The sequence below is a fragment of the Nematostella vectensis genome, chromosome 4 (assembly GCF_932526225.1).
Source record: "Nematostella vectensis chromosome 4, jaNemVect1.1, whole genome shotgun sequence".
In the NCBI taxonomy this organism is placed as follows: Eukaryota; Metazoa; Cnidaria; class Anthozoa; order Actiniaria; family Edwardsiidae; genus Nematostella; species Nematostella vectensis.
The window spans coordinates 5746551-5769257 of NC_064037.1; the positions used below are offsets into that span (position 1 = coordinate 5746551).

A 22707-nucleotide genomic window follows, 5' to 3' on the forward strand; every position below is an offset into this window, starting at 1 on the left:
CAAGATGAGTAATAAAATGGGTTAACATCAACAAAAAATTGCAAAACAATGTTTATTATTCAGCTTATCTAAAAAAAACTTTGGTAAGAGGGGCACGCGAGGTAAGAAATTTCCCACTCCCTTCATGTGGGTAAAGAAAAAGCAGGTGGGAACATCTCAGACTTCTTGTTGTTTGTTTGTTTATTTGTCGTGGAATTGACGTCAAATAACGTCCAAATGAATAATTAAAATTGTAGAGAACAACAACAACAACAAAAAAAAAACTGCAAAAGTGTTATTTATCAGATCTGTCAATAAATTTTTGGCTAGAATGGCGCCCTGCCCGAACCATCCGTTATATTTTTTTAATCAGAAGAACCAATATTCTAGAGTGCCGTACATTTTTGGTAATATCGATTTACCTAATTATTATGCAAATATTCAAAATGGACGCGCGGAGTTTGAAACTTAAAATTTGTTTTGTTAGTGAGACGTCGCATCGCAAAAAGTGATCAAAACAGCAAAATATCCTGCTCTATACCAAGTTTGATATTTGATTGATGAGTTTGAAAGTAAAATATCGTTTGGGAAACCTTTTCAAATTGAGCGCTTTTATTGGAGACCTCTTTTCGTAGTGTTTACGTTTAGAAAAAGAGAAATATGAGTGTGATGGACCAAATTCTACGGCTTAGAACCTTGACAGGACTAAACTAGGATAAATGAGGATCATGGCATACTAAAACAATTTTCACCACAAACGAAATGAGTGCCCACAAGGTATGGTGGAAGTTGAGGAGGGCGGAGGGTGAATTGTGAGAACGAAAGTGCGAGTCAAGGCCCAACGTCTATACTTCAACAGGGAAAAATCGCCGAAGAATAGGTATCAAAATCCGTGTAAATATTTAGCCAAAAAGCATTTTACCCTTCCCTTGTCTCTGGGGGTTCGCTTCTTATTATTCTTTGCCAAAATGTCTTGCCCTGCGACCACCACAACAACATGGGGGTGGGGGCACTCTAGCTGTGAACATGACTGTTGGTTCCGACAGATACGAACATTTTATGCCCCCAAAAGAATGAAACCGCGCCACCCCCAAGAATATACACACATCTGAATTCTATACCCAAAACTCCACCAAGAATAGATAGCCCCCCCCTTCCCCCAAAAAAGTAACCCAAACCTGAGTTCTATTCGTAAAACATACAAAAGCTTGGAACTTGCCAGTCCCGTAAAAAAGTTTTAGAAGGAAAATTTGCTTATCAAATTTAATTTATTTTTATTCCCTTTTATAAAAAATAAATCTATCCTCCCCACCTCAAAGGCCCTAGTCATCAAACCCGGTACAATTTTACTTACTTGTCTTCACACCCTGTGTGAGCACACCACATGTGACATGCCCTCAGTCATCACAACCTCACACCCCTTACCATGCATTTCTCAACCTTTAATTTTACACCCTATGCCTTTTCCTATTTGTCTTCACAAAGTGACAAGAGGTAGACTTAACTTGAAGGATAATTGTAATTCTCTGAGCCATACGGAACATTATGACCGTATCATGCGTACCTCCTTGCGCATGCGCAGATTGCCACGTTCTAAAGAAACCATTGTTATGCAAATTAACATGGTATAAAACCCCGCGTACAGCAAGACCATGACTCTTCTTCTTGAGTGTAACAAAGAAAATACACCATAGTTGACATTGAATGAAGGGTGGGCCACAGACAGCTAGACTTAGTGGCGCAAATGAAAAGGGTGGGTACCTAATAAGGTCATAATGTTCCGTATGGCTCAGAGAATTACAATTATCCTTCAAGGTAAGTCTACCTCTTGTCTAATTTAAAATTCTCTTTCGCCATACTCCACATTATGCCCTTATTATGCGATTTCAAAGAGAGATGTCAAATAAACACACAGAAAAAACAAACACTTCATTATTTAATAGGCGTAAAGGGCTAGGACAACGCTAGCATACTGACCGACGTGTCAGAGGGGGCAATAGGCTTATTGTAATACTTATTAAATGTGCACTGTCTTGACCAATCAGTCAATTTCATGATATCAGCTACCGATGCACCCTTGAATAAAGCCTTAGATGTAACAGCACTACGGTACCTATGGGCCTTAAAAATAGAAGTATCTATGTTAGCACATTTATGTACAGCCTTGAGCCATCTCGCAATAGTGCTAGGGGTGACACCCTTATACGGTTTATAATACGAAATAAACAACTTATCACAGGACCTAATGGGCTTTGTCCTGTCAAGATAATGCTTTACATGCAAGCACGGACACAGACGGCTATTGTCTGGAAAACTACGAATCGTAATCCTGGACTAAACCTTCCCAGGACGTGATGTCTTAACACTTTCATTTATAACAAAAACTATTCCTGGACTAAACCTTCCCAGGACGTGATGTCTTAACACGCTCATTTATAACAAAAACTATTCCTGGGCTGCACCTTCCCAGGACGTGATGTCTTAACACGCTCATTTATAACAAAAACTATTCCTGGGCTGCACCTTCCGAGGACGTGATGTCTTAACACGCTCATTTATAACAAAAACTATTCCTGGGCTGCACCTCCCCAGGACGTGATGTCTTAACACGCTCATTTATAACAAAAACTATTCCTGGGCTGCACCTCCCCAGGACGTGATGTCTTAACACGCTCATTTATAACAAAAACTATTCCTGGGCTGCACCTTCCCAGGACGTGATGTCTTAACACGCTCATTTATAACAAAAACTATTCCTGGACTAAACCTTCCCAGGACGTGATGTCTTAACACGCTCATTTATAACAAAAACTATTCCTCGGCTGCACCTTCCCAGGACGTGATGTCTTAACACGCTCATTTATAACAAAAACTATTCCTGGGCTGCACCTTCCCAAGACGTGATGTCTTAACACGCTCATTTATAACAAAAACTATTCCTGGACTAAACCTTCCCAGGAAGTGATGTCTTAACTCGCTCATTTATAACAAAAACTATTCCTGGGCTGCACCTCCCTAGGACGTGATGTCTTAACACGCTCATTTATAACAAAAACTATTCCTGGGCTGCACCTTCCCAGGACGTGATGTCTTAACACGCTCATTTATAACAAAAACTATTCCTCGGCTGCACCTTCCCAGGACGTGATGTCTTAACACGCTCATTTATAACAAAAACTATTCCTGGGCTGCACCTCCCCAGGACGTGATGTCTTAACACGCTCATTTATAACAAAAACTATTCCTGGAATAAACCTTCCCAGGACTTGATGTCTTAACACGCTCATTTATAACAAAAACTATTCCTCGGCTGCACCTTCCCAGGACGTGATGTCTTAACACGCTCATTTATAACAAAAACTATTCCTGGGCTGCACCTTCCCAGGACGTGATGTCTTAACTCGCTCATTTATAACAAAAACTATTCCTGGACTAAACCTCCCCAGGACGTGATGTCTTAACTCGCTCATTTATAACAAAGACTATTCCTGGACTAAACCTCCCCAGGACGTGATGTCTTAACACGCTCATTTATAACAAAAACTATTCCTGGACTAAACCTTCCCAGGACGTGATGTCTTAACTCGCTCATTTATAACAAAAACTATTCCTGGACTAAACCTCCTCAGGACGTGATGTTTTAACACGCTCATTTATAACAAAAACTATTCCTAGACTAAACCTCCCCAGGACGTGATGTCTTAACTCGCTCATTTATAACAAAAACTATCTGACCATCTGAGGCAGACATATGATTTAAGTCCAGTAAATTAATAGACTGACAACGGCACGCTGTAACTAACGCGATAAGGGAAACTGTCTCAAGAGTCAGTTCCTTGAGCGATAAAGACTCTGATAATTCTATAGTCTTTAAGTACATTGTGAGTTGACTGACGTCCCATGTAGAAGAGTATTTAGGCTTAGGAGGCTTGTTCACAAAAACACCTTTCATAAATCTAGTTACTAAAAGATGTGAACCAATATTGATCCCCGTAACAGCTTCAAGCGTAGTTGACACCGCTGAGCGATAAGTGTTTATGGTACTGTAAGCTTAGCCATCGTCGCACATAGACGTCAAAAAATTGATCAGTGTACTCACAGATGCCTGAAAAGGATCATGTGACCGTTCACGACACCAGCTCTCCCATTTAGACCAGGTACCATCGTATTGTTTGCCTGTCCCCTTTGTCCATGACTCGCAGATAATCTTGGTTGCGCCAAAAGAAAATCCTCGGCTAAGGAGACATGCCCTGATAGAGTCCACGCGGCGAGCTGGAGTTGGTCCCGCAAGGGGTGGAGCTGATCCGTATGGGGAAGCTTCAGAAGGTTCGGCCACTTGGGGATTAAGATTGGTCTTTCGGTTGACATTCTCAATACTACTGGGTACCATGCCTGGGAGGGCCACACTGGCGTTACTAGTAACAACGTTTGCACGAGATGTGCCCGTAGGTGGGTCAGCACTCTTGGAATGAGACTGAAAGGAGTAAATGCATGAGGTTTGAAATTACTCCAGTCTAATGAGAAAGCATCGCACGCAAACTCGCACGGATCAGGCAACCAGGAAATAAATCTTGGGACCTTAGTATTTAATCTAGATGCAAATAAATCGATATCCGGCATGAAAGTGGTCTGAGACAACCAGTCAAAGACGGATGGGTGCAAACTCCACTCCAAATTTATATTGAAATTTCGTGATTTGTAATCAGCTATTGTATTACTTTGTCCGGGTAAATGGACAGCTGATATCCAAATATATAGATTGTTGCATAGGAACTAATTGAGATTTAGTTTCGTTCACGGTAAAGCCAAGATTAGAGAGAGGGTTTGGCAAACATCACGCGCATGTTGTGCACAATCCTCACTTGATTTACCAATCACTAAAGTGTCATCAATATAATAGATTACTCTAATATGACGGAAACGTAACGAAGCATAAACTGGCTTAAGCACCTTAGTAAATACCCGAGGCGCTAATTTAAGCATAAACTGGCTGGTATCGGGGTGATACAGTGCGACGAACAACATTCGTTACGTGCTACAGAGAATATATATATCTTTAACAATGTTTCATCGCGGGACTTTTTGCGGGCTGAACCAGCCCCGCTCCGCGAGTTTGGATTGGCTTCTCGTTTGTTGTTACAAACTTGGCCAGATACCAGCGAGGTATCAACAGAGAGTCTTCATTCATTTCTTCATCAACACTCGAAGAGGACTTATTGGTCATAATTCTGAAGATTCGCTGTAAAAAAAATATAAAACAGAAACAAATAGGGTATAAGCAGAGAGGACTATAAATTGAACCTCACAAAGACAAGGTTTCAAGAAGACCCAAATCAAGCCCAACGTGGGCTTACCTTTGTGCGCAAGCACGAAAGAAGAAGAGGCATGGTCTTGCTGTACGCGGGGTTTTATACCATGTTAATTTGCATAACAATGGTTTCTATAAAACGTGGCAATCTGCGCATGCGCAAAGAAAAACGCATAATAAGGGCATAATGTGGAGTATGGTGAAAGAGAATAGCCCTCCTTGAGTAAGCGCATTACATAGCCACTCAAACCAGTGCCCCCCTCTAAAATGCTAGAGGGGCATAATATGTTAAAATAAGCATTTGCGATAAGAACTTTTTGATAAATTAGCCCCCCCCACTTATTCTCAAAAATACTCAAACCTGAGTTCTATACATAAAATATACCAAGCATAGAAACTAACCTCCCAAACAAATACCCCAACCTAAATTCTATAGCCCAAGCATACAAAATCTTGCTATAAGGAAGCTTTAACTCTCAGATTTGCTTATTAAATCAAATGAATTTTATTCCATTTAAAAAAAAAATGGGCCTGAAGTATCACCAAATATAAATATTTATTTTCCATACAGTATGATATCTATGACTGCACGATCATACTCCTAGAATCTCCAAGGCCTAGTAATCAAACCTGGTACAAGAGGGGTAAAAAGAAGGGCATAATGTGCTAAAATAAGCATTTGCGATAAGGACTTTTTGTCAAATTAGCCTCTCCCCCAAAAACACCCAAACCTGAGTTCTATACATAAAATATACCAAGCATAGAAACTTACCTCCCAAACAAATACTCAAACCTATATACCCCAAACATATAAATTCTTATTATCACTATAGTTTTAAAACGGAGCTTCAACACTCAAACTTGCCTATCAAATCATATTAATATTATTCCCTTTTTTAAAAAAAGACTCTTTGCACATATAATGGGGACTGATGAGAAAAAAATGGGCCTGAAGTATCACCAAATATGAATAGATATTTTCCATATGATATCTGCTCTAGTGAAGCTTGGAGCCTCTGGTACCCAGGGTATGACTACACTCCCATTTTCCTATTATCTCCAAGGCCTAAATCAAACCTGGTACAAGTTTACTACATCTTCACAACCTGTGTCAGCTCCCCCCATTAGACATACCCTTAGTCACCACCCCTTTGCCCTTACCATGCCTTTTCCTCATCCTAGTTTACACTCTATGCCTTTTTTCCACTTGTCTGCACACACAATGAAATACACCCTCAATGGCTCTAACTTGGTGTTAGAACCTGTGTATTAAGCACGATTTATGTCACAAAACTTCCTTTGTTTGATAAAAAGAATCATGATAAAACAGAGCTGAATACAATGAAGTCCTTTGGGGATGGTTCTGACACCGAGGTATACATACACCCCTCATTGAATAAGCACATTACATAGCCCCTCAAACAAGTGCCCCCTCTAGAATCCATTTAGAAAAGCCATAATGTGAGCATTTGTGGTAAGGACTTTTGTTTCAACGAGTAATAGCAAACTAATGCAGCAATGTATAATGACTGCCATCCCTGAGATTTACAGATCATAGTAAATCTATTTATTCCAGGATCAAATATAAACATTTAAACAATACTTTTATGTAGTGTCTTTTAATTGCATACAATAAACAGTGACTCGCGGCCATATACGATTAAGCTTCATTTTTTTAATGAGACTCGCTGCCATTCTGTATAAGATTCATTTTAGTTTCAATATCCCAGGGAAATTTTGTTCATTTGTATGACTTGATGAATTGTACAACTAGATAATTGGTGATCAATGTTACACCCTGCTAGCAGTGGCTTACACTTCCGCGTTCATTACAGTACGATTCGGTGAAGACGTAAAAATAACCCTGCAATGAGGTCTGTCGCCGATGAGAAACAACACAAATAGGATATATCTGACTCACTGAGTCAGTGAAATCCCTGCTTAAACAGATAAGAAGAAATCACTGCTAGCAAAGAGTTAAAAAGCGGCTTTCAACATGATTTTCCCGATTCGACGGAACCGCCATTTTGTTTTCCTACTCTGAGTTGAGGCGTGTCCGCGTGAGACTAGGCATAGTAATACTCATCTCTGATTGGTTAATCAGATTGTTTATCAAATTTAACCAAAAATGGTGATGTTCCGCACTGTTCTAGCTCTTTATTTCATTCGCGGGTAAGAAAAACGCAGCCGAGAACAGCTAAAAATATTCTGCCGCTTGTTGTTTGTTTTTTACATGTCAGAATGACGTCGAAATGAGCAATGGCAACGGCTAAGTAATATTATTTCCTGCTCATTCAATTTTATTTGCAGCCATTGGCTTTGTCTGCTTAGCTGCCGCTCTTGTGTCACGTATACCTTGCGTGACACTAAGAGGGGCAACTGCAGCAAACTACCACACCGCTTGCCCGATCGTTTTTCTTTGGAATATTGCTTTGCTTCATATATCCAAGGATTGCTTGTTCGATTCTTTTTCTGGATACTTTTGCTCGCTAAATTGAGGGATCTTTGTTACCGATGTTAAATATCAAATGGCGGTCCCTAAACAACGCCTTGCGAAATGATGTTTATCACTCGATGTGTTGGAAAACGTCATGCGCAGGCGTGGAGTGTTGGACTGTGAGTTTTTTAGGGCATCTGGAGTATTTTAGGGCAGCAATTTTTGGTGTGCAGCTATTTTTTAGGGGTATTTTTCGAATTTCCCTACGGGCATCCCTATCACTTTTACTCTGAAGAACCCTCCCCGGGATGTCAAGACTGGGAAAACGAGCTCTTCCTTCGAAGATTTTATAATAGATACTGCAAGTGAGTGGATAAAAGCTTATTATCTCTGCAGGCTCGATGACTTAAATAATGACTTGATCTAGTAAAATAATGAAACGTTCTTATCTAGTTAATAGAAACTGGATGGCCGAAGGCAATACATGATCACTTCTGGATGTCACTTTTGCCTTTTTTGTTTTATAAAGAATAAACTTTTTATATGGTTGTATTTTTTACTGAAATTTTTACTCCATCTGCTGGACTAGTCGGCAAATGCTGCAATGTGCGATAGAAAAAAAGGAAAGAAATATAAAACTTATTTTTAGTTACAAGCCAAAATCAGTTGAGCTGGTCGTTATTATTATATTGGCCTCATAGAATATTCAAATGTTGTGTTCAGCAAGATGATTCTTTTTCGCGATTACTGTAGTTATTCACAGACTTAAAGTTTGATATTTTTTGCACATTGTTATCTGGTTATTTGTCTTCGTAAGCGATGCATGCCTTATATTTTCCAGTGTGTCAAGATGTAACGTGGAATACACTCTTTTTTATTAGAACCTTTTTTTATAAGAACGTTCAGCCTGAAGAACATTCCGAGGCTAAGATAGCGGAAAAAAATTCTTAGTCCTGGTGCGTTCGAAAATGCAAAGTCCAATTGTGCTTATAGAAACAACCTTATTTATATTGCTATTAATCTTTAGTGTAATTCCCTTCCTAATAATTCATTGGGTATTATATTCTTTTTATACACCTCCAAAAATAAGAACGGCTCAGCCTCAGCTAAAAATTAGACGTTCTTTTAAAAAGAGAGTATTTTGCGTATTTTGCAACTTGGCAGCAAGCAGTAGCAAGGAGAAAAAAACATCACTGCGAAAGCGAGCACTTAAAAATGATTGAAGTATGATTGGCATCTGGTCAACATTTTCACCAAAAAGAAATGGGGTGATACAGTGCGACAAACAACATTCCTTATGTGCTACAGAGAATATATATATCTTTAAAAGCAAGAAATTAAAAATAGCAAATTGAAAACTACTTACCTAGCTTGACATTAAAGGTAATTGAGTGAATGAAATAGATAATTTTTATGCTTTGATTTTTTGGGGTCTATTTTCTTGGATTTTACATTGATGATAAGTAAATGTGGTTGGCTTATTTTAGATAAAATAATAGATTCTCCTTACGTCAACATGCCAATGTTTCTAATAAATATCCGGCCTCGGTCCCAGGCTTCAGCTCGTGCTGGCGGACTTCTGTTCTTACAAACTGCACCAAAATCTGTTCAGGTTTCACTGGACAATTTTTCCTTCTAAATAACCCATCATAGGAATTTCAAGACAACCATTTAAGTTCAAGCTAGCAGATGACTTGAATGCCACTAGGTGCTTTTTGTGTAGTGCTTTCCTGTAGAAACGTTTAACTTTTCCCTCACCATCGTGATCGAAGCTGCATCCAAGTTCTGAGCAAACTAAACGAGATTGAACCAAAAGAGGGATCAGTTCTCTACTCCGTAGTTAGCAATGTCCAAACCAATTGGTGTGAGCGTACCTGATTCAGAGACCTTGAGTTCTGAGAAGTCCAAGCGGTTTACGGTAAGTAAGCTGGGGGGTTTGTGCTCTAGTTTGTTCGGGCAATCTCCGTTTTGAGTCTTTTGTACAGCATTCATGCTCGTATTCCGCACTGTTTGTTTTTATTCTATAGGTCATGAGTAATTAACTGAACAAATGTAGGAAAATACAGGGATTTTAGGATTTACGGCTTAGCTTGGTAACTTTACCGAACTGTAACAGTGATGTTGTCCGAGTTTACGTCTTTTAGCACTAATTTAAAGGCGGGTAAACAAGATATTTGGGCGTGCATATCTTCTCTTTCGTCCTGAACGTACGTCGTGCCAAGCACTGCGATCACTTAGATTATATTTCTGATCAGTGACCAATTTATTGCACTGCACCACGAAATTGGTCGTTTAAAAGCCTATGGCGATTTATTTGACATAATTGCATTCTATTTTTGCCCCGGACAAAAGGCCAAGGAGGAATAGATCTTGTACATTTCGGGTGGTCTTTCCGATTTTATTGTCGGATAAAAATAAAAAAATTTTAGGCCCTCAAACCGATAAGCAAAGATGTTATTGTTCAGTATAAGCTGTAAGGTCAGATAAGAAATGCACAGAGACTTTTCTTTTCCAAATCAATCGGGTAGCTTCCTCCAGTGACCCCATGATAATATCTCAAGTGGTTGGACACCCCGCCCCAAAACTCGACCAGGATTACTTTTATGATACCAGAGAACTGACAGAGCACGCATATGATTTTAAGTTTTTATGTCATGTTAATGATTTTCAATGGATCATTATACACACTTGTTGTTGACTTGTATTTTGACAAGCTCAGTTGTTATTCTCCTTTTTGACTGGTTACCTTTGTACTTCTATAAAAAAAACTAATCTGAATATCCACCATCACTTTAATTGTGGTATTTTAGCCCTCTGTTTGCTCAACCTTCATTTACAGTAAATAGTTTAGGTGACGTGCCCTTCATGTTGATTTAATGATGCTTGACATTTTGATGTGTTTCCTAAAGGAGCTGCGAAATAGAACAATCAGTCAGTTGCCCTTGGCTTGCTTCTTGTTATGAAATTCCAGAAAGATAAAACAACGCTTTCACCACCTTTCTTGTGTGAAGATATTGTCTGACTCAATTGCTGTCAGCAAAGTGTTATGTTTGTTATGACTATTTCATTGCTTCAGCATACAGATTAACAGCACATTGGCATAGCTTCCTATTTGCAAATACACCTTAGCTCACCTTGACTTACCTAAACCAACTGCATAAATACTTGCATTTATTTCTGTAGGAAACAAAAAAATAATGTGTCAGCAAAATAACAAATTTTAAAGGTCTTCGTGGTAATAGGTGAGTTGTGCTAAGAGATCACCTAACCTTTTGTTTGGAAATTTAAGCCAAAAAAAACACTGGCCATCATGCTAGAGAAGGATGAAAAACTCAAATGTTTTAATGAAAATAAACCTTTTCTGGAAGAAAAAAACTTTCTGGCTTAATTTGTAAGCACTGAATAAGTATTTTGAATTGCTTTTTGTTGCTGTTAAGCCCAAGTGCTTGCTAGTTTGTCACCCAAGAAGTCACATGATCTCTTAGCATAAGTCCCAGATTGGTCATCAAGATAAACAGCATATCTCTGAATAATCCTGGCAACACAGCATCAATATCTAAAGTATATATGAAAGATAATGATGACATAACTAATAATTTTTGGTTATCACTTTTTTATCAGGTTTATAAAGTCTTGGTAAAACTACCAGATGGCAGAAACTATTTCATATTTAGAAGATACAACGAGTTCCATCATTTGTATGACAAGGCGAGTACGGTTAATTGCTTTCCATTACCTTTATTTTCCTATTTTTTGCCCTGGTCAACCCTTCTTGTTCAAACTGTTGGAAATATTCCTTTCGTAAGGAAAAACACTGAAAGCTAAAAACTGATGGAGAAATTCCATGGAACAAATGTTTATATGAAAAAAAACATTTAGTAGAAGAAATTTGCCAAAATTTGTTAGTGCATAAAAAAGTCCATGCACATAAGTTTCATTGTAATGGAAAATGGCACAAAGCCAATTTTCATTGAAGTCTGTATAACCTTTCAGAATTGTTAGATTTGGTTGATTTTTTAAATCTTCATCTTTCAAATGGTATGTGGTTCATATAGATAATCTAAAAATATGTGTTATGACGAATAACTCAAATCTGCAATATTAAGGTAGTTTGGTCAACCTTCAGAAAAAGGGCCTTGAACTGGAAGGACGTTTCTTCGTTTTAGCATGTGCCATGTTAACCATAACTCATCTTTGGTCAGGCGTGCACCATGTCAACTGTATCTTCTGTCTGACGTGCGCCATTCTAACCCTAGCGTTTATTTTGTGGTATTGTCATATCTCAGAATTTAAGGAAAATGCATTGTTTTAGATTTTCTCGTCAAAACAGGAAATTATTCCATCAATTCAATCTCTTTTTATGCAGCCAGGTAAATTTTCAAAGCTCTGTAGCTAATTAAATTTTTATTAAAATTAAATTCCCTTTTTAGAATTTGAAAGGTTATCTATGGTTGCTTTTGGCTAGGTTGCTTCTAGCGAAAGGTTATAAGAACTTTAATTTATTTTCCTGAAAACCTGATATTTCTATTTTAAAGCAAAATCTCTCTTTTATAGTAAAGCCACTCTGCCCTCTCTTAGATCCCCATCCCTCACCTCAGTGAGAGTGTAATGTATTTTCTATGTTTTGTTCTCAGCTAAAGAAAGTCTATACTGATTTGCACATCAAATTGCCTGGTAAAAGGCTACTAGGAAACAACTTTGACCCAGGTACAGTAACATCTTAACCCTTGGAAACTTCACACATCAAATTGCCTGGTAAAAGGCTACTAGGAAACAACTTTGACCCAGGTACAGTAACATCTTAACCCTTGGAAACTTCACACATCAAATTGCCTGGTAAAAGGCTACTAGGAAACAACTTTGACCCAGGTACAGTAACATCTTAACCCTTGGAAAGTAGATTCTCCGTAAAATGTTTAGGGCATAAGAATAAATAGAAAGGTAAAGTAATATAATTTTAATTTGTTAGCCAACAGAATTAGTGGTGCCAGTGTCTGTTATCAATTTGAATGTAATTTTTGATAAAATGCAAAGAGCTGTGCTGTATAAGTGTGTTATAATAGGCTTGGCTCCATTATATGCAAATGTATACCAGTTTAGGAGTAAAGGTGATATTTTTGGGTGTTAAATGTTTTGTGTTAGATTCCAGACATTACTGTTATTTAGACAATGAGATAAGATGTTGCCTTTCTCTTCACTATAATATATGATTGCATATTTGGGAAAGGTTTTTCATAAGTTGGGTTTTGATTGGTGTTGAAGTTCTTACAGTGGCCCCTTTTTGGGTGTGAAATTATATTTTCTCTTCCCCTCCCTCCCCCCCATGTGAGTAGCCTGTCACCCCCTCCCTCCCTCTCTTTGGATGCAAGGTACTACTGTTCCACGTACCGAAATACAGGATCTTTCATCCATATGTTTATTGCATTTCAGAGTTCATCAAAATGAGGAGAGAGGGATTAAATGATTTTATTGTCAAGATTTTAACACATCCTGGCGCACTTGATCAGTAAGTTGCTGTCCAATGTATGAAGCCCTGTGCTTACTGTGCCAACACCCGCCAGAATTGCTGGGCCAGTGCTGGCGGAGGGCTGGGCCAGCACTGCTGGCGGAGGGCCGGGCCAGTGCTGGCGGAGGGCTGGGCCAGTGCTGGCGGAGGGCTGGGCCAGCAGTGCTTGGGGAGGGCTGGGCCAGCAGTGCTGGCGGAGGGCTGGGCCAGCAGTGCTGGCGGAGGGCTGGGCCAGCAGTGCTGGCGGAGGGCTGGGCCAGCAGTGCTGGCGGAGGGCTGGGCCAGCAGTGCTGGCGGAGGGCTGGGCCAGCAGTGCTAGCGGAGGGCTGGGCCGGAAAAGAGGATGAAGAAAAACAATAAATCTGACGATTAGAAAGTAGCACGTGGGATTGTGTTTCTGCATTATACATTTCATTGATATATTGGTCTTGCGAAATTGGGACGTTTTCTTTATTCATAATGTTAATGTTAACATTCTTGATGTTTTTTTCTCTTTGTAACAAAGCGGTGAGCTATGCGAGCTGTTTTTACTATGGAAACAATGCAAATTAGCCCAGTATTGCTGGGTTTGTGTACAACTGGCAAAGTGCTGACCAAAAATTTGAATTCAATAAAAATTCCACCAACACTCGCCAGCTCCCGCCAGCACCAGCCAGCACCTTCTTATACAGTGTTCAAATGGCATTGTTCACTGGTAATGCTGGGGCAGTTTGCACAGGGCTTGACATATGTAAGAGATCATGTAGCTATCAGTTCTACAACATATTTTCTAATTAGGTTAAATTGTAAAGGGGTCTAAATCCCTTGTCTTCCCCAATAAGGACATTAGCCAGGGTCCTATCTCTCAGTACACTCTATTGACCTGTATCTGAGGTGTGGAATATCGCTTGTGCATATTTACAGTAGTACCATCTTCAGTGACAATGCTTACACACTAACTCATGCTCAGATTTGGAAGCTCCGCAGGGGAGTCGGTAATTACCATTAAAACATTGTGCATGTTAAAATGCTCTTTACAAAGATACAATTTTGATACCATTGATTACTTTTTTCAGCCCTGATGTTCGTGAGTTTCTGTCCCTGGACAATCCTAAAAATGCACAAGCGAATGATGAAGATGAGCAGCCAGGTTCAGATGATGCCGGTGATACACTGGTTAGTTAAATCCCATCTCCAATCATCTGTTATCTCATAAAACTTTATGCTGCACACACTGTTTGGTGCCTCTAAGTAGATTTAACATGAAGGACTAAGAAAATAATTGATTTACAATATCAATGTGATGTTCTTGTTCAATCCCATTCCCTATGATTTTTGATCCAATACACCTTATACTGCACATGCAGCAGTGCTCAATTGTTTTTATATTTATCTGTTTCATATGTGTTATATTTGGCCACTACATACATTCGTTTTCCATATGGTTGTATTTGTCATATGAATTTTGCGTAGCTGTCAACCCAACTTGGACAGGAATCTTGTGAAATCGTGTGAAATACAGTAAATGAGTGAAACAAACCCAAAAGAGCTAATGTGGGTGAATACAGAGAATGTATGAACATTCTTACAAAGAATAGGCTTGTGATGAAGTCCAAAATCTTGTGACTCCTGCTTTATGCTGATAAGTTGACAGCTATGATTTTGACACAAACAGATGTGAAAAATACAACAACCTAACCATATGGAAACCAGTTTCAAAATGTTTTTATCTGTTTAAGGCCAAAGACGTTGAAAAGATTGACCTTGGTGAATCTAATAATCCAAAGTAAGTCTTCGTTTCTTATCTTTGATAGAAAATATGACATTTACTGTACTAATTTCTTTGATTTTTGTTTTTCTTTCTAGAGCAAAGCCTAGTGATTTTCTATTTTTGAAAGTAATTGGAAAAGGCAGCTTTGGAAAGGTCAGTATTAAAACGTCTCTCTCAGCTCACAGTGCAAGATAGCTTCAATTTTCATTTGGCTGATTTTGGAAAGTTATTGCAATATTTTGTATTGTTTTTGGTAAAGAAAGTAGAAAACTTTGTTTTTTTATAGAAGATTTCCTTACACAATTCGCCTTGTCATAAATGGATGGTTTGCAAATGTAAAAATGGGATGGTTTGCAAATGTGAAAATGTCTAATATCCCTCAGCATATAATTGGCATTATTGGGAAATAATCACATATTTTCACATAATAAAAAAGATTTGGGAGCAGTGTCATACATTAGGATATAGGAACTTTGTAAAACAAGTGTCACATTAAGTTTTAACAAAATAGGCTGTTTTCTTTCTTTTGCTCCTACTGCTATCCTAGAAGTCTTCAGTAAAAGAATAATTTGAAATAGCAATTCTGGTATTTTGTGTGTCTGCGAATACATTCTGAGTAAAATTGTGTTGTTTATCTATAATTTAGGTCTTCCTTTCCAAGAACAAGCAAGAAGATAAATTCTATGCAATTAAAGTTCTAAACAAATCAGCTATCAGAAAGCGAAATGAGGTAAGTAACATTGGTCTTCTTTTCGAAATCCTCTCCCTCATTCAGAAAGAGGCTATTTCTGTGAAATAAGTATCCAAAGACCAATAGGATGATAAATTTTTTTTTATATTTTTCATTAACACAAAGATTTAAAATGGTGGTTACTTGTTCTCTGTTATTGTTTTGTTTCAGGCCAAACACATTATGGCTGAGAGGAATGTTCTTGTCCAGAATGTGACACATCCCTTCCTTGTGGTAAACAGCTTTTTTGTTTTTTCATAGGCTCAATTATTAGATATTTTCCTCATTCTCGTGTTTCTTTTTTCTTCTAGGGTTTGCACTACTCATTTCAAACTAAAGATAAACTCTATTTCGTTTTGGATTATGTGAATGGTGGAGAGGTGGGTAATTATTTATTTAAGTTTCATTTATGTCCTAAGTCATAAACCCCACTTAATTAATGCCTACATTAATTGTCAGGAATTCAATTGATGTTTTGCCAAAGTAGAATAGATTGCAAATTAGTCAGGTTTTGTGTGATGCTCTGAATAAAACTTGTCTCCCTTTTTTGTAATTCATTCTAATAATCTTACAAAATTGAAAAAGAAAGAAGTTTGCATCCTTACAGATTTGCTAGAACTGTTTGTGTTGTGCTTTGCACATATTAATTAATAAATCTTCTAAATAATGTGATGGCTAGTAATGGCTGTTATCATGATACCAAACACTGTACCAAGTCTATTGTATTTATTTTAACCAAACACTTGTATTTATTTCAGCTCTTTTTCCACTTACAAAGAGAGAGATACTTTCCTGAGTCGAGGTACATGTACACCCACTCATATATCTGATCTCTTTTTTATTGATGTTGTAAACTTATGCTCACTATTGATGGCTTGGGTAGAGGGCGGGGTTTAGGGTTTTGGTTTAGCAGTTCTTCTTACAAGTACTTATTTCTGGAAATACGTCTGTTTCCAGAGCAAGATTTTATGCTGCAGAGATTGCATCTGCCATAGGCTATCTTCATGGTTTACAGATTATCTACAGGTAAACTCTTGTTATTCAGATAGTAATATCATTATGTTGTATTCTATTTAGTGTATTATTTATCATTCTGGTGTATTCTATTCAATCATAACAGTAATTTTTCCCCAGGGATCTGAAGCCAGAGAATATTCTTCTAGACTCTAAAGTAAGTGCTATTTTATTCAATTTTATTTACTTTGGTGCAACGATATGAAACCACAGTTTGCCATGTAATTGTCCAAAGTGATTCCCTGCTAGCAGAGGCCTCTTTTCTCTGTATTTCGCTGGGCTGGAGTTCTGTACAGGACCCGAAATGATCCCAGGACCCGAAACGATCCCAGGACCCGAAACGATCCCCAAAAGTACCCCAACTGATCCCGGGACCCGAAACGATCCCCAAGAGTCCCCGAAATGAACCCCAAGGAATTACAGTAATGGACAACTAAAGGAATGTGTAAGGATTGGCTTTCAGTTTTAAAAACATATGGAACATTTAGCTTTGTTTGTGTTATTAAAAGGAAATTTACATTAACTAAAACTATAGTATTAAGATTTTTATATACGACTGCGGGGGAAATACAGTGGTTGAGTCAGAAATTGGGGTCAACTAACAACTCATGTGATAGTAATTTGAGGAGCCCGGCGTGTATAAATCATTTTTACATAACAAGCCATAAAAGAAAGTCTTTACAGATGGGACATGCTGCTTTACATAGGAAGCGAAATGTTTTAAAGTTATTTTTTGGCATGTTTGTTTTCGGTAAATGAAAGACCTATCATATCGTGAGATCATGCCGGGGTATACGCACGACTACATGAGGAAATTCAAAACTAACATAATATTGCTTTCACATCCTCTTAATATTTTGCATCGATAGTAGAAGGGTTGTTCGAGTGTATTACTCAGTGTGCTTTTGTCATTCCATCTTCTCGGCCAAACCGGCTGCCTAAAATGTGTAGGTAAATATTCGCTCGTGTGAACAAGGATTTCGTGGTGACATACATGTTTGGTTGTCAGATGAATATTAATTTTTAGGGGTGATGTTTACCGGAAATGAGATTTATAGTGTCGGAGTCATGTGTCGGAACCGCAAAATGTTAAGAGTGTGATGAAAGGTCAAAAGTTTGGTTGATCTGAGCAAAGCTGTGCTATGGTTATGCTGTATTCCTTTCAGTAGCAATTTAAAGTTGTGTATTTGTTTTGGACTCTGTTTATGGGTTTAACGCCGGGCAATGTAATAAATAGAAGTATTGTGTTGGAATTTAATATTTTTAAGTCACGTTGCTTAGAAATCGAGTCGCTCTTAACCCTTTATTATGCTTCAAAACTTGCAAGTATTTCTTCTGCTTTCCCTTTGTCCATTACCGCAATTCCTTGGGGTTGATTTCGGGGACTCCTCGGTATCGTTTCGGGTCCGAGGATCAGTTGGGGTACTTTTGGGGATCATTTCGGGTCCTGGGATCGTTTCGGGTCCTGGGATCATTTCGGGTCCTGTACAGTTCGCGAGGAAAAGATACCTCTGCCATGGGTCGAAACTGTTTCTGTTGCGCATGCGTGAGCGTTAATAAGCGACCGACGTGCCAAAACCCGTACCATCGCGCGAAAGCTGTCAATATGCAAATATGCTTTGCATCGGTTTAGTCGGAAATCATGAATCAAACTCCGGTTAGTTCTCCTCTTCGAAAAAAGAAAACAACTGTTCAATTTCAATCACCTAAAACGTCAATAAAAAGATTGAACAACAAACGCAGCAAAGACGAGTTTTGTCTTGTTTGTGGGATTAATTTCAAGACATCTGGGCAGGCGAGTTTCTATATAAATATCGCACAGTTGGATTCGAAGAAAATGTTACAAAACTTTTTGGTAACTTAGATCAGCTATTCCCAGAAGAATATACAAAACCTGTAAACGGAAGATTGACTCGTTAGTCAAAAGAGAGAGAATTCTGAATGAAGATAAGGCATTGAATGGCTTCTTTTATAATTCGTCGCGTGATAATTTTACGGAGGACGCCGTTTCGAATGCGGGCTTATAATCCCGCAGCGGATATACGTTTCATGCATGCGCTAGTCATTGTGGGCTCAAATAGTGGCCAGTATTTAATGAACGGAGCATGCGCTCTGGATCTCGTCCACCATCGTGGACGGCGGTTTGATCAAACGAACTTGCGACCCATGGCAGAGGTATCTTTTCCTCGCGAACTCCAGCCCAGCGAAATACAGAGAAAAGAGGCCTCTGCTAGCAGGGAACCAAAGTGAGTGAAATTATCTGAAATGGGGGAGAGCACATTTTATACAACCCTCCCAACCCCAAAAACACACACAAACAACAACAGAATCCAAATGTATGTAGAAATAATTAATTATTCCTAATGTATATTACCTGTGTTACCCTCAGTCATATTGACATCACGGTACCATTCCCCATGCCATCACAATTTGAAACAAGCAAGCAAATCTCACGTATGGTTCTTTACCCTTTCATTTCTCCATAATTGATGGAATAAGCTCTCCATACCATATTTGCTTGTTAAAGGTCTCCATGCAATAATGGCTGGAATAAGCTCTTTCCCCCAGGGGGCTTTCGTGCCTGTTCAAGCAATCACGTCACTCTAGTGCTAATCTAGTTTTGGATATTGTCTTAGGGTCATATTGTGTTGACTGACTTTGGTCTGTGCAAAGAGGGCATCGACCGGTCAGGGACAACATCCACGTTCTGTGGGACACCAGAGGTAATGTCTGCTGCTTTGGCCCCTCCCTTGTCCATCTCGTGGGACCCAGGATATTGCTGGTTACCGTAACGCCCGGGGTGTTTATTAAATTTCGATGGTTCTAGGGAGGGGGATGGTTCTAGGGAGGGGGGGGAATAGATAGGAGGCTTTTATTAGAGAGGGGCGTTCTTTGCAAATTATAACAATTTAACAAACCCAAGTGCAGTGGGGTTTTAGTCTGCCAGGATCATGTAAATTATAGCCTGCGTGGCAAGCGTTTTTTGACATTGAGCAAGTCTCACCCTGTAGAAGGCCAAACTAAGATTAATTAATTTTGATTTATATTACTGAAATTCCTATGTCGATGGTTTTAAAACTGGGAGGGAGGGTAGGGGGGCGTTAAAAAGATTTGGGCGTTTGTTAGAGAGGGGCATTCGTTACAAACTTGTTAGCTTAGGGGGGCGTTCATTAGATAGGAGGCGTTCTTTAGATAGGGTGCGTTTATTAGATCATTTACGGTACCCTGACGGTACCGTCATATTGACATTGTGTTTTCTCGTCAGTATCTCGCCCCTGAGGTTCTTCGTAAGCAGGATTATGACAAGTCAGTGGATTGGTGGTGTCTGGGTGCAGTGCTTTATGAGATGATGTACGGTCTGGTGAGTATTTTCTTCCATCCCTGCTCATACTACAGCAACTTGGCAAGAGTTTGCAGGATGATTGTACAGTAGTAGTAGATGGCTTGTGTATTGGCGGCTACGGAAGCACGTGTAGCAAAATAAAAATGGAGTAAAAAAGAATAAACGAGTGTTCGTTATAAACGTCTTGAGATTATTGGTGTATGAAAGCCTCTTCTTACAAACTGTGTGTCTCTTTTTCCAGCCGCCATTTTACAGCCGGGACACAGCCGAGATGTACGACAACATCCTACACAAGCCTCTGCGCCTGCGCACAAACATTTCACAGAGTGCACGTCATATCTTAGAAGGGGTACGTGCTCTGCTCAGGTCTGTTAGTGTTTGGGTAGGGGTAATGTATGTTTCTTAATCTCGTTGTCGGCCAGGGGCCGGTTACTAAAAGCAGGTTAACGCTATCCCAGGGATAAATGTCTTTTTTATCCAATCAAAGGTCAAGATAGCCGTATTTATCCTTGGGTTAGCGCTAACCTGCTTTCAAGGAACCGGCTCCTGTAAGTTTAGTATAAATGTTGTTTTGCTATTGTGCTTAATACAGAGTTTCTAACAGTTCCCATGAGACTGACTTTTCCTAGCAAGTATTAGATAGCAACTGTTCCATGCAGCAGGCCCGTTTCCAGGAAATCTAAACACCTCCGAAAGAACAAAAAGGGATTTTTTATGCCTTTGCAGTGTCTCTAAGGGACGTTTATTGTCGAATTTGGCTACATACCAGGGCGATCTTGCTTATGATTTTGAGTTTTGTCTCAAACTGCAAATAGCACGTCTATTGAGAACCAAAAGTGGACTTTCGGCCGTTGTGAGGGGGGGGGGGGGGGGGGTGTGCGTCGTTCACCCCCCTGAGTACGGGCCTGTGCAGTTTATAACAGTCACGAGCGTGAGTTGTGTTTTAAGTAGTTTCACTTAACTTAACGCTTCCAACATCCACCACGGTTCTTTTATGTTCCACAATAACGTCTTTGAGGAGGAAAAGGAGGGGTTAACAGTTTCCCATTGTAGTGAGCCAAATTTTTACACGAATTCCAGCCTGGGACCTTCTGGCTTGTAGATGGAGGTCTTACTGTTTATCTTTGTTCATCCTTAGCTACTTCAGAAAGACAAGACCAAGCGTCTCGGCAGCGGCGAGGGAGATTTCGTAAGTAATCTATACCCTGTTAATGCCCCTTTCTTTCTTCGATTGACTTGCTTGCGGATTTTCGTAGGAGGACATCCGAACGCACTCTTTCTTCAGGAGTATCAACTGGCAGCAGCTGGTCGCAAGAGGCATCGAGCCACCTTATAACCCTAACGTGGTAAGGGACCGTTAGAAGCCAAGTGAAAAACTCGCCGGTAACTCCGTAATGTTTCTAGTCTTTCCCACTCCATTAGTCTGAACTGATATTCTGTGTTGATTGCAGAGCGGTCAACTTGATTTGAAGCACTTTGATCCCGAATTTGTCCGCGAACCAGTACCAGGTGAGCTATGCCTAAAGAGTCGTTTGTACGGCAGTATTTTTTTATAGTATCCATTTTGCTTTTGTTTTTTAAACAATGCAAAGATTTATTGAATAGGATATCATATTTTACGGCGATATCGTTACAGGGTCTTGGTATAAGGGGAGAGTCCGGGGTACTCCCTCCCCCCCAAAATTTTTCTGGGAAAAAAAATTAGGGAAGTGACCAAACTTGTTTAGCGGCTACGTATAAGCCCGAAAGTTTTTTATTAGAAAAGTCTTATTTTTATTCAAAGATTTTATTTTTTGTCGTCGTTCATCGACGTGTCGGGCGCAAACATTTCTGTGTTTATTTTGGATAATTTTTTTATCAGAAAAGAATGAGAACCGAATTTCGCAAACTTTTTCGCTTTGCTGGTTTTGTGAATGACAATCCCGTGAATGTAAATGACCTGATTTGCTAGATCTAACAACCAATCAGAAAGAGACATTACGGGCAAGCGTTGTAGAGTTAGTCGTTTGCTACCTGCCTACGTCATTTCTTTAATTACACACTACGACTTCCGTAGTCAAACGTCGTAGTGAAGTCGTAGGCTGATTTACACTCTACGATTCGAGTTGTAGGAGTGTCGCATACAACTTTATCGTGCCTATAAACCATGACGCCACTTCTTCAATTTGTGGTTAATGATTAATTAATCAAGGCCGTCTTATTCTCAGGGTCGGTGGGCAAGTCAGCGGACTCAAACTTCGTCAGTGCTAGTGTTGATGACCCGGATGACGCGTTTGTAGGTTTCACGTACGTCGCACCCTCAGACGACACTCTGCATGAGTGATCCGCCACAAGCGCATGCCCCAAAGACTCCCGCCAAAAAAAAAAAAAAAAAAAAAAGAGAAAACTCCGCGTCGCGTTGTATGATATGCGTGCCCGACGTTGAAATTATGTGAACGTGATCGCGGCCCTGTTGCCATTTCGAATATTGTAATAAAATCCTTCTGATTAATACTGTCTCGACTGCTCACATCGTTTAGTGATTTTATTTGGGGTATCTCGAAACAGACAAATCATATAAATTCGGTGGTAATAGCTGTTGCCGATTGCGTTGCGCGTTTATGCAAGTTTTTCTAGTTTTGATTTCGAAACATTTCTGGT

At 39.3% G+C, this 22707-nt stretch overlaps 1 protein-coding gene across 2 annotated transcripts; it reads left to right on the forward strand.

The window, feature by feature from the left end:
• Window positions 1-9280: 9280 nt before the first annotated feature.
• Window positions 9281-22558, forward strand: LOC5509324 (serine/threonine-protein kinase Sgk1). 2 transcript variants are annotated; one of them, XM_048726399.1, is made up of 20 exons: window positions 9281-9642; window positions 11346-11432; window positions 12359-12431; window positions 13155-13230; window positions 14286-14385; window positions 14949-14995; window positions 15076-15133; window positions 15627-15710; window positions 15882-15944; window positions 16022-16090; window positions 16469-16512; window positions 16668-16736; window positions 16845-16881; window positions 19361-19447; window positions 19990-20085; window positions 20309-20416; window positions 21206-21256; window positions 21324-21413; window positions 21519-21576; window positions 22275-22558. In XM_048726399.1, the coding sequence occupies exons 1-20, from the start codon at window positions 9571-9573 to the stop codon at window positions 22388-22390; spliced, it is 1485 nt and encodes a 494-aa protein (XP_048582356.1). In that variant the 5' UTR covers window positions 9281-9570; the 3' UTR covers window positions 22391-22558. The 2 variants fall into 2 exon arrangements, with proteins under 2 accessions (XP_048582356.1, XP_032234119.1); XM_032378228.2 differs by lacking the exons at window positions 9281-9642; window positions 11346-11432; window positions 12359-12431 and adding an exon at window positions 12457-12593.
• Window positions 22559-22707: the final 149 nt, after the last annotated feature.